This window comes from Miniopterus schreibersii, assembly GCF_964146895.1.
Source record: "Miniopterus schreibersii genome assembly, chromosome: 1".
NCBI classification, from domain to species: Eukaryota; Metazoa; Chordata; class Mammalia; order Chiroptera; family Miniopteridae; genus Miniopterus; species Miniopterus schreibersii.
The window spans coordinates 72,163,891-72,181,106 of record NC_138101.1 but is presented as its reverse complement, the minus strand read 5'-3'; the positions used below and the strand labels follow the sequence as shown (position 1 = coordinate 72,181,106).

Genomic DNA, 17,216 nt, shown 5'->3' with positions numbered 1-17,216 from the left:
TCACCAGTGATACATCTGGTAAGGGGCTAATATCCAAAATATATAAGGAATTCATACTAACATCCAAAACACAAACAATCCAATTAAAAAATGGGCAGAAGACTTGAATAGACTCTTCTCCAAAGAGGACATGCAGATGGCCAATAGGCATGAAAAGATGCTCAATGTCAATAATCAGAAAAATGCAAATCAAAACTACAATGACATACCACCTAACACCTGTCAGAATAGCTATCATCAATATATCAACAAGTATTGATGAGGATGGGAAGAAAAGGGAACCCTTGTGCACTGTTGGGAATGTAAATTGGTGGTCACTATGGAAAAGAGTATGGAGGTTCTTCAAAAAGCTAAATATAGAACTACCATATGATCCAGCAATTTCACTTTAGGGTATTTACCCAAAGAAACCTGAAAAGACATATGCACTCCTATGTTCATTGCAGCATTATTTACAATAGCCAAGATATAGAAGAAACCTAAGTGTCCATTGATAGAGAAATGGATAAGATGTGGTACATGGGGGATAAATGGTGATGGAAGGAGACTTGGCTTGGGGTGGTGAACACACAACACAATATACAATGATGTATTATAGAATTGTACATCTGAGACCTATACAATTTTATTAACCAGTCACCCCAATAATTCAATAAAAATTAAAAATAAATAAAAATTTAAAAGATGTGGTATATATATATATACACACACACACACACCACTATATATATATATATACACACACACACACACACACACACATACCACTATCTATCTATCTATCTATCTATCTATCTATCATCTATCTATCTATCTATATAGTGGAATATTACTCAGCCATAAAAAAGAATGAAATCTTGCCATCTGTGACAACATGGATGGACCTAGAGGGTATTACACTAAGTGAAGTAAGTCAGACAGAGAAAGACAAATACCATATGATTTGACGTATATGTGGAACCTAAAAAACAAAATAAATGAACAAACAAAACAAAAACAAATTCATAAATACAGAGGACATTTTGATGGTTGTGGATAGGAGGCAGGCTGGGCGGTGGGTGAAAAAGATGAAGGGATTAAGAAATACAAATTGCCAGTTATAAAAATGTACACAGAGATGTCAAGTACAGCAAGGGAATAATATTGTAATAACTATGCATCGTGTCAGTTTGTAATAGATTTATCAGGGTGATCATGTTTAAGTTATATAAATGTCTAACCACCATGTTGTACACCTGAAACTAATATTTTATGTCAACTGTAATTGGAAAAAAATTTTAATTTCAAAAATCACACACACACACACACACACAACAACAACAAAACTCTTAAATCTGAGGAGGACTTGAAGATAACCAGTGACTTTGTCAGTTTCAGTACCCAAACATTCAACAGGCATACACCATCAGCCCCAGCCGCACCAAGGATGCCGCCATTCACACCAAGTACAGATTTGGCCTTTGGTTTAGTGCAGGGTTCTGGACCTCAGAATTACTGACACTTAGGCAAGATAATTCCTTGTTGGGGTCCTGTTCTGTGCCTTGTGGGATGTTGAGCAGCATCCCTGGCCTCCATCCCCTAGATGCCAGTAGCACCTCCCCAATAATGGGATAATCAAAATGTCTCCAGACATTAATGTCTTTGGGGGAGTTGATGTGGGATTCGAGCTGTCTTCCCAGCCCTGCCATGATGAATAGTGACACAGGGAAGGTGAACTGTCCATGAGGACGAGCCAATTCCTTTAACTATGAAATAACTGAAATGACTTCCTTCCCTGCACACACCGCAAAGTCATCACGAAGACCAAGTGCATCTCTGTAGTGCGGGATCTTCACCTCAGCTTGGCTGCAGCATCACCTGGGAGGGTCACAAAAATGGAAGGAGCCCGCAGCCAGTAAAATCAAAGCTTCCCAGGGGAACATGCGGGACACACACGTCTAAGTGAATTCATCTTCATGGAAGCTGAAAACATTTTGTTAATTATAACAGAACCTGACCTGAGGCTGCTCCAACCCCCAAGAGATTCTTAAAACCATGTTCATGTGTTAGGAACTGCCATCAGGCTAGGTGTGGTGTTTTCTCTCAAGTTCAAAGGCAGAATGCAATGCCCTCTCCTCCCTCAAATAAACTAAAGGGCAGAGGAAGCCGTGCACATGCATACATGCTCCTCAGCAGAAGCAGAACAGTCATCAGAGTGCAAACGCAAACATCAAAGTGGTGAGCGTGGCCCTGGGTCTAATGTGCTCATTCCACATCACTGAACAGGGGACAGCAGCTGCCGGGCCAGGCAGGGCCCAGGACAGACATTCCCAAGGGCAATTTGACCCTAAATACATCCAAATGGAAAATGACAGAAAAACAGTCTGGGACTGCTTCGATTGGACCCATCATTTTAACACTGCCCAAATCAGACGAATACAACCCTAAGCCCACAGAACCACAATGTAAAAAAGCAAACCAAAGCACAGTAGAAATCATCTTTGCAGCAAACAATAAGCAAATGGTTATTTAGGCCAATGAGCAAAGACCATGAAAGGCCACATCACGAAAGGAGAAACTGACTTTAGTAAACAGCCCCGGAACCAGTGCGAGCTCCGGCGAGTCAGACGAGGGCCACACACACAAAACTGGTGGGTTTGGCGCCGCTTTTGGGTGCAGCGTCGGGGTGCAGGGTGGGATGGAAGAAGTTTCAGAAGTCACTAGTGAGTTACATCGAGACCTATTATAAGGGCCATGTCTTCTAACTCAGTCAGTGCCTTGGGATCACAATAATAACACAAGGTATAGAAGAGCCTCACATATTAATATGGATCTTGCTGTGTTATGATAGCCGATAAATGGGCAAATGACCTAAATAGTCCAGTGGTTGGCAATGGAATGACCCAGTAAATAAAAGGTCAGGTAAATGTTGAGACATCAACGTGATAGAATATTATATAGACATTTAAAGCAATAGTTGTGGGATGTATGTGGTATATAGAAAACCATCATAATGTAATGGCAGGTAGGAAACATAATACACAAAATACATGTGCTGTAATTTTAGCAATGTACATATTTCCTTCCAGTCTTTCCTATATATAATACTGGGAGGAATTGGTATCAAATACTAACAGTGATCCTGAAGGAATTAAGTCCTTTAAAAATATATTCTCTTCTTTCCTTTTTATAAGCTTTATTACATTTTATAAATTTAAAATCTAAATATAAATTATATTTTTGCTAGTAGTTTTAAACTAAATCATGTGGCCCAAACCATATCGGTACATTGCCCCCAAAACCCTACTCACTTCTAAATGGCCAGGACCTCAAACGTAGCAGATAAGGGGCCGAGACTGCTGTTGGATTTCAGACTTCTCATTTTGAAGTAAATGGATACACAGATCCTAGGGAGGTGGTCTGGGTTATACATTAATGATGAAAAGCTCAAAGTGGCCCCTTTTTCCCATTTATCTCAAGTTTATTCAAATTCAACCCCATTTTAAGTGACTGTATCATTTCTATAAGAAATGAGAGCTACAAATAAATAAAACCAGTTTGAGATCATTAATCCTGCAAGACCAGCTGACATCAAAATAGCATTTTGTGTCCATCTCATCTCCTTCCACCTCTGGCTCCCTAACACAGATCTCACAGAGGGGCATCTGGCCCAGGGAGCACGGCCTCCCAGGTAAGCTCTGGTGGGACCTGGGATCCCCTGCTGGCCCCTGAGCACGCTGTCACCGCTGACCCTGGGTTGGGGTCAGCAGGGCTCGACACGGCAGGCATGAACGCCCCAGGTGAGGTTGAGGCAGGGATGCCTGATGGTCAGAGAAAGCAGGACTGTCATGCAGCACTGACCTCGTAGATGAAGTACACCTTGGCCCCCACGTAGATCCCCATGCGCACAACAGCGCGGACCGCAGCATTCATACCTGGAAAGGACAGGACAGCAGTTACAGGCATGCGGCTGGCCCTGACCCTGGGAAACCCCGACCTCTCAGAAGGCTCCTAGATGAGAGATGGGCTTGACACGTGTCCAGGATTAGTGTCAGCACTGAGAGAAAACCCGAAGCAGAGAGCCCAGCGCTTGTGGGCTCGTCCACAGGTGAACGTTGCTGGAGAAGCGCCTGGCGCAGGTTTAACTGAGGATAGCTCTGCTCACAGGCTCGGACAGGAGCTGCCTACTAATTTGCAGGCAACTCCTTCTAGTTACAAAACAACATAAAGGACAGGTGTATTCATTTATATTAGCCAAATTCAAAGAAAATAGTACTGAAAAGGACCATCAGTCTGTGGTTTGAGGAGGTGAAAAATAGACAATTTCATCACCAGCTACCAGTGTAAAAAAATTTCACCAGTGGCCTTAAGTACAAAACAAGTCATGCAATTTTATGAAAAGAAAAATTAAACCAACGTTATATAAATGACACCTGATCAAGATAAATCTAGGACATTTCCCACACTTTCTCAGAGGACTTCAAGGAAATTAAAGCAGCTTTGTGCAGTGCCTGTGATCGGAGTCTGTTCACCCTCCTGCTCCCGGATGAAGCCCCATCTGAGCAGCCACTGTGCACGGAACCACTGTCCAAAGCTCAGTGAACAATCTAGATTTCACACCTGCCAAATTCTGTATCATCACCTTAGCTGACGAGCTAAGGCCAGAAGAGATGTGACAAGTAATGAGGGCCATTCCTTTCCGAGATGATGCTGTCCTGTGCCTCAGAAGGAACAGCAAAGCCTACTCCGCCCAAGCGGCTCCTGGTTCCCAAGCGGCGCCCAAAGGTTCCAATCCACCTCCTTCATAAATTTAAATTTTGGAAACAAAGGTCAGGACTAAGGATGTTGAACATGGACCGTCGACTGAGTGATACTTTTGGTGAATAAAAAACAACAAAAGAAAGGCACTGTGGCTCCAGGAGTACACCCGACGGACACCGAGACTGAGTTTGCACATATTTGTGTGGCAAACCTGCTCAGAAGGTGGTTAAAAATTATCAAATTATGTTGAGCCAGTTCTGAAATGCTAGAATAAGGCTGTTGCCTCTGAAAGGTGACAACTTTGAAAGGCTACAATATTTATGTAGCTGAGAAGCCTTGGGGAGGCGGGTACACGTCTTGGAAATAAATGCATGTTTGATATCTATCTACTATCTATGTACATGTGGACATATTTATATTTGGTAGTCTCATTACTTCCCGTTCGAACCTAGTTTATTACACAAAGAATGTGAACAGCCTACTAATTCATTGGTGGTCGTCTCTCCAGTACCTCAAGGCCAGTACTTTAAGATGCAGTATGTTACCCTTCTTTCTTTTTTTTTTTTTTTTAAATATATCTTTATTGATTTCAAAGAGAGGAAAGGAGAGGGAGAGAGAGAAATAGAAACATCAATGATGAGAGAGTCATTGATCGGCTGGAGCCCGCAACCCGGGCATGTGCCCTGACCGGGAATCGAACCCCGATCGCCTGGATCCTAGGTCGACGCTAAACCTCTGAGCCACGCCCGGCCGGGCATATGTTACCCTTCTTTCTTCCTCCCCCTGTATTCTCTCTTCTCTGTTGCTCAAGCTGGATATTACTAATGCTCTCAAGAGCTGTGCCTGTAAATGTCTCCCAACACTTCCCCTGAAATCTGTTTCCTTCCTCTAACATTATCCTCACTATAGTCAGAATGATTAAAACAGCCTTTTCTCTTTTGTTTATTATACAAGTAATTTATAATTACATTGTTTTGGTTAAAAAAAATTATAGATTCTGGTACAGGTAAAAGATCAGTGGTTTCCAGGGGTTGGGGGGAGGGAGGGGCAAACAGGCAGAACACGGAGGAGTTTTAGGGCAGTGAAGCTGCTCTGTGAGATGCTGAATACATGTCATTATACATTTGTCCAAACCCACAGAATGTACAAGAGCCCTAATGTCAACTATGGACTCTGGGTGACGATGGCGTGTCCATGCAGGCTCATCAGCTATAACAAATGTTCCATCTGGTGGGGATGTTCATGATGGGGGAGGCTGTGTGCAGGGGGAGGACAGGGTGAATGTGGGAACTCTATCTTCCCCTCAATTTTGCTGTGAACCTAAAATTGCTCTAAAAAAATAAGGCCTTAAAAGCACAACCACAGATCAGGTAGAAGTCTCTCTCCCCCACTTGCCAGCCTGCCCTTGGGGGACAGCATAAAACCGGACTCCTCAGGAAGAGATCTCCTCCCAAAGGGACCATTCCCACCTGCTAAGCCCCCCTGTACGTTCCTCCTTGAACCCCATGCTACAGCTACCTGGCACAACCCCCAGCGCCCAAGGACTGCCCGTGTCCCAGTGTCAGAGCCGCCACAGAGCCCTGTCTCCAACTCCAGGACTGGGCTCCTGCACCCAGGGCGGTTTCCTGACACTTCCCTGCCTGACTCTTCTGGTTCCAGGAAGGAAAGAGATGCCCCGCCCCTGGCTCACACCTGTGTCAGTTTATGGCACTTACAAGCTGACACAACTTCCCTGTTCACAGGGTCAGGTGTGCAAGGAGCCTCCCCCACCCTCAGACCTCAACTGATAAATGGGTCCTTCCCAAAAGGCTCCATGGGTCTAGGCCTGTACTCTACTGCGGCCGCTGTAACTGGTAAATCAACCACCAAGAGCCGAACCGCACCAATGCTTCATCTCCAGGAGATTCCCAGAGTTAACATGCCCCCTGCCCCCTTCCTGAAGCCCTTGTTCCTGAGGGGGTGGGGAAAGGAAGATTTTCCTAAAGGCAGAATAAAAAAAGACAAATTGGGGGGCTTTAGAAGTGGATAAGAAATGGCAGGTGTGAAACTGAGACGGGGGGACGTGATCCAGAGGTGAGCCCAGGAGATCCCCTGTGGGGTAAAAGCCTGCCCCAACTCTGACCTCTGTCCCAGGAGGTCTGGACAACCTTCAAGACAGCCCTTTGGCCTCAATCTCACCTGTCTCTTGGTGTGAACCTGTACTCACCAGGAAAACGGCCTGTCGGCCCTCTTCCTGCAGCAGGCCTCCAGTAGGGGCTCCTGCCCGTCACCCCGGGGGGTTTCCCAGGCAAGGGAGGGCCCTGAGCACCACCTTTTCACCAAGCTCCCAGGCAGCGAACTGCACTCTGAGGACCAGGCCCCAGCCTCACAGGCTTTACTCCCTTTTAATTCCTGTGATTTAGTGGAATCAGCTGGCCTTTCCCACAGCTGGGCGCCAGCAGCAGCCTCCTGATTGGGCCTAAGGGGCGTCCTCTGTCTGCTCACAGCCCAGTAGGAGTAACTCAGCATCTGGGCTGATGCACAAGGCAGCCTAGGCTGCAGGGTCCTGGGTGCTCCCGGGGAGATATGGAAGTTGGGCTCTGAGCAGATAAATTGACAGCCACGCCAGCAAAATTAACAAACGGTGAAGCTGGTGTATAAACCTTGGTCTTCGTTTTATTTTACTTTAAAAGGTGTCTTAATTCCCTCTAGGTCAATGGCTATGGATTAGAATCACCAAATGGGATGTTAAAAAAAAAAAAAAAAAATGCCTGCAGGGCCTTCACTCCTGTTTGTTGTTTGGGGTGGGGCCTAATAGGTTAGCCAGCTCTCCTTTTCAACAAGGTGCACAGCTGGGACCCAACCTGCTGCAGAGGCTGGGCCCTGCAGGCACCTGCCTTCCAAGGAGGAAGGGACCCTGAAGGACAAGCATCAAGGAACACAGAAAAAGCCAGTTTTCACCCATGGCCTCTTACACACATGACACAGGATCAAGACACGGGTCCCCTGTATTGGGGTCCGACAGTCTTCTGGGTGAGCAGGGCCAACAGGTTTTGTTTTTGTTTCACAGAGTACTGTCCTGGGGCTCAGGTGTCATCCATGCAGAATACAGGCAGTTTGGGGACCTCTCGCTCTGCTCTCAAGCTGCTCTTTGTAGTAACAGCTCAACATAGTTGGGTCCATTCACTTTGCTTTTGTTTTGGTTTTGGTAGCCAGACCTGGGAATTAAAACAACTTTCATAATTGTTTCCATGGGACAATGTAATCCTGCTACCAAGTACAAACCTTAATATTTGGAAAGTAATGTCTTCATCATTTGCAAAAATTTAAACCCCAGTCCTCAGGGGATGTACAGTCCTATGACAGGAACCAAAAATAAACCTCAGAAAAAAACTAGAAAGGAGCTAAGTAGGAAGTGTGTAGATAAAATAGAAAGAGTAGATTATTAGATTGTTATCTTGACATTAACAGCTTCTTGCTAAAACATCATGCAGGTAAGCTGGTCACTAAGTGATTTCTTCCTTGAGGTCAGGGAGTGGGTGGACTGCCCTTTTCCAAATGCTTCCTAAGGTTCAATTCTGGTAAATTTAAACTTTGAGTAATTTATAAGAAACAAAGAATATGTTGATTCTGATAAAAGTAATTGGGATTCATTCTTTTATTTCCTATGTGATCTGAAGAGTATGATAAACCTCCTTATGGGTCCCATTTAGCCACGTTCCCTGCATATTTCTCAGTACTTAGAACCATTTCCTAATTAATTTTGATATTTAATCTCCTTTTTGAAAAATAAAGTCAGGTTGCTCAACTCTCTTACTGGCTTCTACCTGAATACATGCAGTTTTCATCTTTGTACCAAAGCAAAGTTGTAGGATGTGTTAGAAAACAACATTAAAACACACCTTGCTAGTAGCTCTTGTTACTACAATTCTCCATAAAGCTTCCCTCTTTGATCATTTAGGAATGGGCAGAAAAAAACAAGTTCTAAGGAGAACTGTGTAAGGATGCTAGCTTCCCCATGAATCAAAGGTACCAAGTCAGGAATCGCCTCCTCCTCATTCACAATCCACATTGCTGGGTCTTGTGTTCAAAGTCAGCAGAAAACTTAGCTAAATCCCTAAGGGGGTTTTTACTCATCCATCCATTTCATCCATTTATTTGTCCATGCATCCAACACACGAGATGCAAAGGGTATCTTCTCTTGGCCAGGCACTGCTGTCTACGTCACTGAGAAATCAGGGGAAGCTGCTGGCCCTGGTGGGGCACCTTCTGGCTGGTAAACAATAACGTGATAATCACATGACACTCGGAGGGTAGAAGGGGGAAGAATAAAATGCAGAGCAAGGCTGGGGACTGGAGTGTGGGCTGCAGAGGGGGGCTGCAACTCTCCGCCAGAAGCTGGTGCTGGCCTCTGGCTCTTTGAGGGAGAATCAAAGAAGGTGAGGGAGGCCAGCCAAATGGACATCTGGAAACGAGCAACTCAGGCCTGTCAAGGCCACGGTGGAAGTGTGCCTGCCACGCGCTGTGTCCCAGCCTCCACTGCAGATGTCAGACCACGGCCAACACACTGAATTTCAAAGGCTCAGTATGGGAAAAAGAACAGTGAACTATCTAAATACTCTTTATATTGACTATGGATAGGAATATTGGGTTGAATGAAATAGACATTTAAATTAACTTCACCTGTTTCTTCTACTTTTTTAGCGTGACTAGACGGTTTAAAGTCATGTGTAGAGCAGGGGCTCCACGTCCAAGCCTCATTTCTACTGCGCAGTGCGCTCTGGAGCCTGCCCTTTACCATTGAACATTCTGTGTAAGTCTTGCCAAATGCATTAGCACAAAGCTCCTCCTGAAAGGCGGGGAATATTCCATTCCAAGTACCCAGTGTGGCCTATTTCCTGTTGCTGGTTCTCACTGGGTCACTGGGATAAGCACTGCTATAAAAAATGTCCTTTGACCAACCTCTACCTCTGCTCACTCCATACTCTGCGTACTTCCTGCTGCATAGAGAGCTCCTATCAGAGGCCAGACCCTCCATTTACCAAACCCATCCCATGTCCCTTTGTCCCCTCCTCCATGCAGAGGGGGTCCTGCCAGGTGCCCAGATCCCCCCCTGAAACCTTCCACCTAAGGCCCAATCCTGCTCCTCATGATATCCTAGACTTGGCCTCTTCTCCCCTCCCCTTTCTCCTCCATAAAACCACCCCTATTAGAGGCAGCCAAGGCCTCCAGATGGCTTCCTGGTCACACAAGCTAAATCCAAAGTCCTCACCACCTACCCCTCCCCAGGAACCTTGCCCACCTGTCCCTGACCTCTTCCTTGAAGCCCCTGAACCAGGCTGCCTCCTGCTGGCTCATCTCCACCCCCACCCCCCCAAATTGCTGCCCCAGGTCAAGTGGAGGGCACGTGACAATGGCTGCCCCTGAGCCCTCTCAGGACCAGGGCTTCCCCTAGGTCTGCCTCCTTCTCATGTACATCTGCGCCAGGCCACAACAGTGCCACTGCCCAAGAGCAGGGGCCATGTCTGCCTTCACCTAGGAGGCCATTGTTAATTTGTGGAACAGTTAAATGAAAAGGGAGAGAAGATCTTGGATATTAAAGCAGAGCTAAAAAGATGGGGAGGATTGCCTGCATGGGTTACCCTAGGGCACCCTTTCCCACATCATCTAAGCCAGGGGTAGGGAATATTTGGCCTGAAATCTTTTGGTCTGGTCCTGCCAGGGCCTCACCAAAGAGAAACAGTTCCAGCCATCACATTAGGGGTGAGTTAATTAAATGGTTGACCAAATATAGCAGGCTAATTTTTAAGTTGATAATTTTGCATGGCCCTCAAATGATGTTATAAAATATCCAAGTGGCCCTTGGCAGAAAAAGGTTCCCCACCCCTGATTCTAAGCCAAAGAGACTTCTGACTGGATGAGTTGTTTCCACCTTTCTATAGACTGGGTCCTATACTACAATCCAGTCAAATTCCTGGCCAGAAAGCCATCGTAGGAAACTGCTAGAAGGGTCCGAGCTGCCTGGATTTCAAAATGCTCCATGGACCCAGGACTGAAGTGTGGTCCTCAGCTGACCAGCAGGACCAGCAGCTTGAGTGGATCCCTGAGCCTCCAATTGACCTTCTAAACCACAGTCGGAGTCTGAGCAAGGCCCACACCAAGGACAGAGAGGAAGCTGTGAGCCCTGGGGCTCAGGGCCAGAGGCAGAGCGGTGACATGCTTTTCTCTTTTGCACACCTCCTTGACCTTGTCTTCTTGTGGCCTTAGGCCTTTCACTGAGGAGAAGGGAAATAGGAGGGGGGAGGGAAGGAGGAAGATAGGAGTTGAGTGATTCTACTTTTTTCATTTTCAAATGAAAGATGTGAGACCCCATCCCACTGCTGGTAGAGAGAAACTCAGGGTGCTGCTCCGCCAGGGGCTTTGCTGCCTCTTCCCTCCTGACGAGCACAGTGACTGTGATCCCCAACATACTAAGTATCCGGTGGGAAGACACATGGAATAAAGGGGCCTGCTGGCAGACACTGTGTAATGAATAAAAATACAGCACCTTAGGAAGCTGGGTGAAGAGAGTAACTGGAAAAGTGACTCAACTGATTTCTTAACACATGGCCGTCTGTTCTTTATCCCAGGGCACCTTTTCAGCACAATTACAATTGTGTGGATGGACCATGTTGTATCCTGATGTCTGCTTTTAGAATGGCACTGCACTATCTTTATATCTCTAATTATAATTGCTTCTGACAGCCCACCAGATGGGTACAGCATAGTCATGCGGCCCAAGTTATCCCTGATAAAAAGTTTGAGTTCTATATCAAAGCTCTTAGTTTTCTGTAGCCAAGGGGGAAAACATACTTTTTTGAAAGATGACAAAATGACACACAGCTGTGTTTGCATTTGTAGACAACTATGCAATTGCACAGGCTCCCCAAAGTATACATGAGGTTAACACTATCATTGTAACACACTGCCTGCTAGGCCCAATCACTTTTGTTAAATTATTACACTGCAAACACAATGTAGAGGTACAGAGTTCCAGGACCATAAGGTGCTGGAGCCGTGAGGAGAGATGCCCACTGTTCTCAGTTGCCCTTTGTATCTTACTGGGCTCTAATGCCAGCACAGCTCAGGACAGGTGCAGAAGGAACACACCCAAGCGGTGCCCCAAAACAATGTTCAAGAAATACACATTCAACGAAGGACCAGACGTCTGGGCCCTGTCCACATTACCTCACATTTCCGACTGCTAATCTCTAGGAATTCATCATCCCCAGACATTGCTCAGGAGATGAAAAAGTGGTTTGGATTAGCAGAGATTTAATTCATTTACATGACTTCATGTGAAAAGAAAACAGCCAGAATGCCTAGAGGAAGGAATTGGCCCACACTCTTTAGTGAGCTGCCAGCCCTTGTGCTGGGCACCAGAAAGACACTGGGGAAGGACACCTGTGTCCCAACCCTCCCCTTCCCATTTCCACTGAAGCCCTACTATTTAGCAGATGACATCTCAAAGTTCTGAGATGTAGCCCCGCTGGGCGTGGCTCAGCGGTTGAGCATTGACCTCGGATCCAGGAGATCCAGGTTCGACTCCCAGTCAGGGCACACGCCCAGGTTGTGGGCTCGATCCCCAGTTGGGGGCGTGCAGGAGGCAGCCGATGAATGACTCTCTCATCATTGATGTTTCTATCTCTCTCTCTCTTCCTCTCCCTTCCTTTCTCTGAAATCAATAAAGATATATTTAAAAAAAAAAGTTCTGAGATGTACAAAGTACACTTGGCTTATCTCAAATCTCCCTTGCTCATGTGTCAAATGGGGATGAATTACTACATGAAGCATTAGTGCCTGCCACATAGCAATGATCACTAAACTTTAGTTATTCTTACTGTTAATGGGAAGCCTTAATATAGACTTGGTTTATGTGAACGCTCTGTTTATTTTGCCATGGGCAAAAAAGGACTCAGCCTTCATGTTCACTCTGCCCTTAAGGTTTACCCCCATTGCTCAGAACTCTCAGCCCTACCAGACCTTCCAGAAGTCCACAGTCAGTGTCTGAGATGATGAGTCATTTTTGGTACGTGACACAATCTTGCTCGAGGGTGGGTACTTAGTCATGGTTAAGCCTGTCCATTTGGCAATGTGGAATTTATTTTAGATTAAAATGAAAATCAGTTTAAATTTGCAGATTCCCTGTGACAACGAAAGAAACCCAAACAATGAAAAAAATAATTAGCCTTAGAAATACTCTTCCCTAATGGGTGGGGGTAAGGGGTCAGGAATATAGATGGGGGATTTATGATGTTTTTAAAATATATATATAATGCAAATTCCATTGGGAATAAAAAGTATCTCATCACTTTGCAATCAAATGTTACATCACTTTAGCCACTCTCACTGTATTTTAAAGTGATTGCTATCACTGTAAAAAGGCATTTTCTGTTCCACTAAAAAGCTGCTTAAAAACTGTCTGTATAATTTTGAGCAAACTGGGTTTTGCTCACTTTGGAGCATTAACTAGACTTTACAACCTCACCTGAGAAAGGTCCCTTAAGAGCACGACAGACTGGAAAACCTCTAGATTCAGATCTTGTGAAAACAGCTTAAATCCTGCCACTGCCGCCTAAATGCCTCATAACCTTAGCTAAGTCAGTTATCTCACTATGGGTCTTTGTCCCACCTCCAAAATGAAGACACGTATGTCTCAGAGCCATGTAATCAGGCCTGGAAACAAGACCTGTAAAACCCCTAATACATAAAAGATGCCAATATACAGCAGCTATAGTGTCTCAGTATGAAATTTTACCATAACTTCACAGCTGATTAGAACATTATCAGGAAATGTAGACATGAGCATGCTCTTGTTGTGAGTATGCTCTTTTTTATCTATGGCTATGAGTAAAATTCTTCTATCTCAGAGGAAATCCAACACTGATCTAATTTAGAATCAAGATCAAGTGGTGAAAGAATGGTGGGCAGTACAAAACATCTCTGGGAATAACCTACTCTAAGGGTCAGAAAATCTGCAGCTGCCAAGACCAGGCCCTCTGAGCATGTCTTGGGTGAGCTTCCTCAGAAAGAAATGCATCCAAACGCTCAGGCAGAGCCAACATGGAATCAAAATAGGAGATCTGGCATTTTTCATGAAGTCCAAGAAAAAACAGTCAACAGCCAAAGCCCTGCCTGGAAGGGGGCTGGAGGGGCCGGAGACAAGTGGCTATGGTGGGTTGTCAGGAATGTAGGACAGCCCAGATACACCAGTTGAGAGCATCAGGCCATCAAATGTGATGTTACCCACTGAGGTGAGAACTGCCATCTCCTATTAACCTGACATGACACCAACCAAGCAACCTCCTCATAGAATTTTTGTTCTCAAAGTACACTTTCCGTTGAGAAGAGGTGTGGACTAACTGAATGAACTCTTTTTATAACTGCTCACAAGTGGCAGAGCCAGGATAAGTAACAGAAAATGCTGATTCTGTCCTTTGCACCATTACCCAGAGTTCCTGTAGGCCAACTACCAGGTAGTTCAACAAACTTTTGGACAAGGATTCAAAAGAATGACCCATAGTTTTTTTTCTTCAACAGGCATAGCACCTAAATTGTAAAATAACCTTGAAACTCTGACCTTGAAGCCTGGAGGCTTAAGACCAGTTCCCCAGCCCCAGCTGGGCGTGGCTCAGCAGTTGAGCATCCACCTAGAACCCAAGAGATCGAGGGTTTGATGCCCGATCAGGGCACATGACCGGGTTGAGGGCTCGATCTCATCATTGATGTTTCTATCTCTCCCTCTTCCTTTCTTTTTCTGAAATCAATAAAGATATATATATATATATATATATATACACACACACACATTATATATATACATTATATATATATACACATTATATATATGTGTGTGTGTGTGTGTATATATATATATATATATATATATATACACACATTATTTTTTTTAAAAAAAAGACCAGTTCCCCTTCCTGTGCCAACGTTTTAGTCTCTTTGGAGGGACAGGATGCCATTCATTTAAGAAGCTTCCTCATTTGTGCTGGCATCTCCAGACACACGTGCTTCTGAAGCATTTGACAGGGAAGCCACTCTCAGCCGCACCATGACCCCACCTCACCCCACCTGGCACATCTGGTGTTCGTTCAAGCAACGTGGGTGATGTCATCGATTTCACCCTGCCATTTCCCCAATCCCAGCCTCTCCTATATCAAACATTTTCTTTCTCTGAAATGTTTATACCCTGAGTCACTTCACTAGGATATCAAATAAGAACAGCCCGGCTAGCGTGGGCCTCTGGGGTGGGGGCGGTGACTGGCGCTGCGACAGACCCCTTCGAGAGGGCTGGGAGGGTCTCGTCTGGGACACACGCTCAGGGGACGCCTCGGCCAGGTGCCCAGAGCCGAGGGCGCAGGTCGCAGGGCACAGGGCGCGGGGCGCGGGGCGCGCGGACAGCGACAGGCCGAGCATCACGTAGGCGCGCGCCACGGAGCAGACCTGCCGCACCCGGGCAGCCCCGCCCCGCTCAAGGGCAAAGGGAAGGTCTCGGGGAGGGTGGGCACGGGCGAGGGCGCCAGACCTTTAACCCAAGCATCCCTCCACCTGGTGTGTAGCCTCGCAACAGGCGGAAATGAGGCCTCGGGGCCTTTTAACTAGTCTGGGGAGGGGGTGTGCTGCAAAGGAGGGGAAAATATAACCAAACGCCAGCTCCGGGACACGTCTCCAGCCTGCACGATCCTTAAGGCTCCAAGGACACATCCGCCTGGAAAACGTGGATCCCCTTTCTAGCGGTTGGCTCGCACCACCCAGAGATTTGCCTGAATCTGGAAAGCCCACTGCCTGCGCACCCCTGAGCCCCCACGTGCACCCAAGGCGACTGCCGGGCGTGGCCGTGTCACTCCTTCCCCCACTCGGTTGAAATATTTTCTTGGTGCGCCCGCGGGCCTCGGACTCCGGTCCGCATCTCCCCCCAATCCGCCTCCACGTTGGCGGGGGGGAAGCCTGGAGCCCGAGCCCGACGCTGGGGGCGTCCCGGAGCCCCCGCTTCCTGATCCTTCCCTTCCAGGGAGGCGGGCGGGGAGGCCTAGTGACCCATTTTAGTTTTCGGTTTGGTCACGAGCCGGAAGGGGAAAGGAGATGAGAGCGGCGGAAAACCTTTTAAAAAAATCTCCCGGTGTCATTGTAAAGCGTGCCTGACGCCCGGCAATTCCGGTTGGGGACCCCCGCGCCCCCTGTCGCGCCCCACAATCCGCAGCGGGGACCCCGCCCGCGCCGCGCAGGGGGCACGAGTCCTCAGGTCAGGCTCCGGGGACCGGCCGTTTCCTCCCACGGCACCGGGTGGGAGCCGGGACATTGGAGGTGGCCGAGCTGTCCCCGTTTCAGGGGGTCCTCCGCCCCATCCTACGAGTCGGATCCAGAATGACCGACGAGGGCGGTCCAGGCGACCCCGGCGCCAGGTTCAATTTAAAAAATAAACGTGGAGGTGGAAAATTAATTGACCTTGCTGATGAAGGATTCTGCTACCTGACCCTCCCCTCCCGCGCCCCGCCGTCACTGCCGAGCCCGCACAGCCCGCTGCGCCCCCGGAAGGTACCCCTGCGCTTCCCGGGAGCCGGGCAGCTCTCCCACGCTTGTCTTCTCCCCGTACCCCCATCGCTTGCCCCGGGTCCCCACATTTACCCTCCTTCATCCCTTCCCCCCGGGGTCCCCCCTCTGCCCCGGCCCGGGGAGGTGGTCGCGCACCTTGGGCATCCCCGCCGCTGGTCAGCACGCCGATGGCCTTGCCGGCCCCGGAGAGATGCTCCAGGAACTTTCGGTAGGAACCTTTGGGGGTCAAGGGGACATCCTTGGGGTCCATGGCGAGCAGGCGGGAGACAGCGCCGGGCCGGGTGCTAGGCAGCCAGTACCCCCGCCCGCGCCGCCGCCGCTCGAACCCTCTCGCTCCGCCCACCCCGCGCGCGCCAATCGGCAGCCGGGGGCGGGCACACGGGGCGGGGCCTGCTGGCAGCGCGCCGCCGACCTGGGCAAACCGCTCCGCGGGGAGCGTGCGGGTGGGGGCGGGGCGGGGCGGGGCGCGCGGCTGGTGCGGGTGCGTCGCACGCAGACGGAGCCCCACGTGTGTGGGGGACGTTACGAGGAGGGGGGGCGTCGTCGGGGTGTGGGAAGGATCGCCTAAGGGAGGAGCCTCATAGGTGAGCGGGATCAGCTCAGTTGTGGGAGCATCGCAGGTGGGTGGGTCCTTCGTGTTGGGGATCTCAGCGGGGGGGGGGCGCCACACCTCGGGGGGACGGACCAGTGTAGGTGGAAGAGAGCGCCGCGGTGGGAGGCGGCGGGCCGCTGCAGGTGGGCGGAGCGCCGCGTTTGTGCGGGAGCGCCGCGTGGAGGGCACCGAACCCCAGCCGTGGCGCGCGCCCTTATGCCCGCAGGATTCCTCGCCGGGCGGCGCCCGGAGCCGCGGCAACCCTAGCGGTTCCTCAGGCTGCCCCAGGTTTCTCCTCCAG

The 17,216-nt window shown here is 48.2% G+C and overlaps 1 protein-coding gene across 3 annotated transcripts in view; it reads right to left on the bottom strand.

The window, feature by feature from the left end:
* PFKP (phosphofructokinase, platelet) overlaps window positions 1-16,672 on the bottom strand; it is a 63,259-nt gene extending 46,587 nt beyond the window's left edge. The window contains exons 1-2 of one of the 3 annotated variants that reach the window (XR_013999232.1): window positions 16,459-16,647; window positions 3,841-3,914 (exon numbers count right to left, since the gene is read on the bottom strand). Coding sequence is in view for 2 of the 3 variants with exons in the window: in XM_081143368.1 (XP_080999494.1) it covers window positions 3,841-3,914; window positions 16,459-16,573 (189 nt within the window). In the remaining variant the exon portion in view is untranslated. Of the gene's footprint in view, window positions 1-3,840; window positions 3,915-16,458 lie in introns of all 3 variants that reach the window. The other 2 variants (XM_081143368.1, XM_081143367.1) reach the window with 2 other exon arrangements.
* Between the last annotated feature and the right edge of the window lie 544 nt (window positions 16,673-17,216).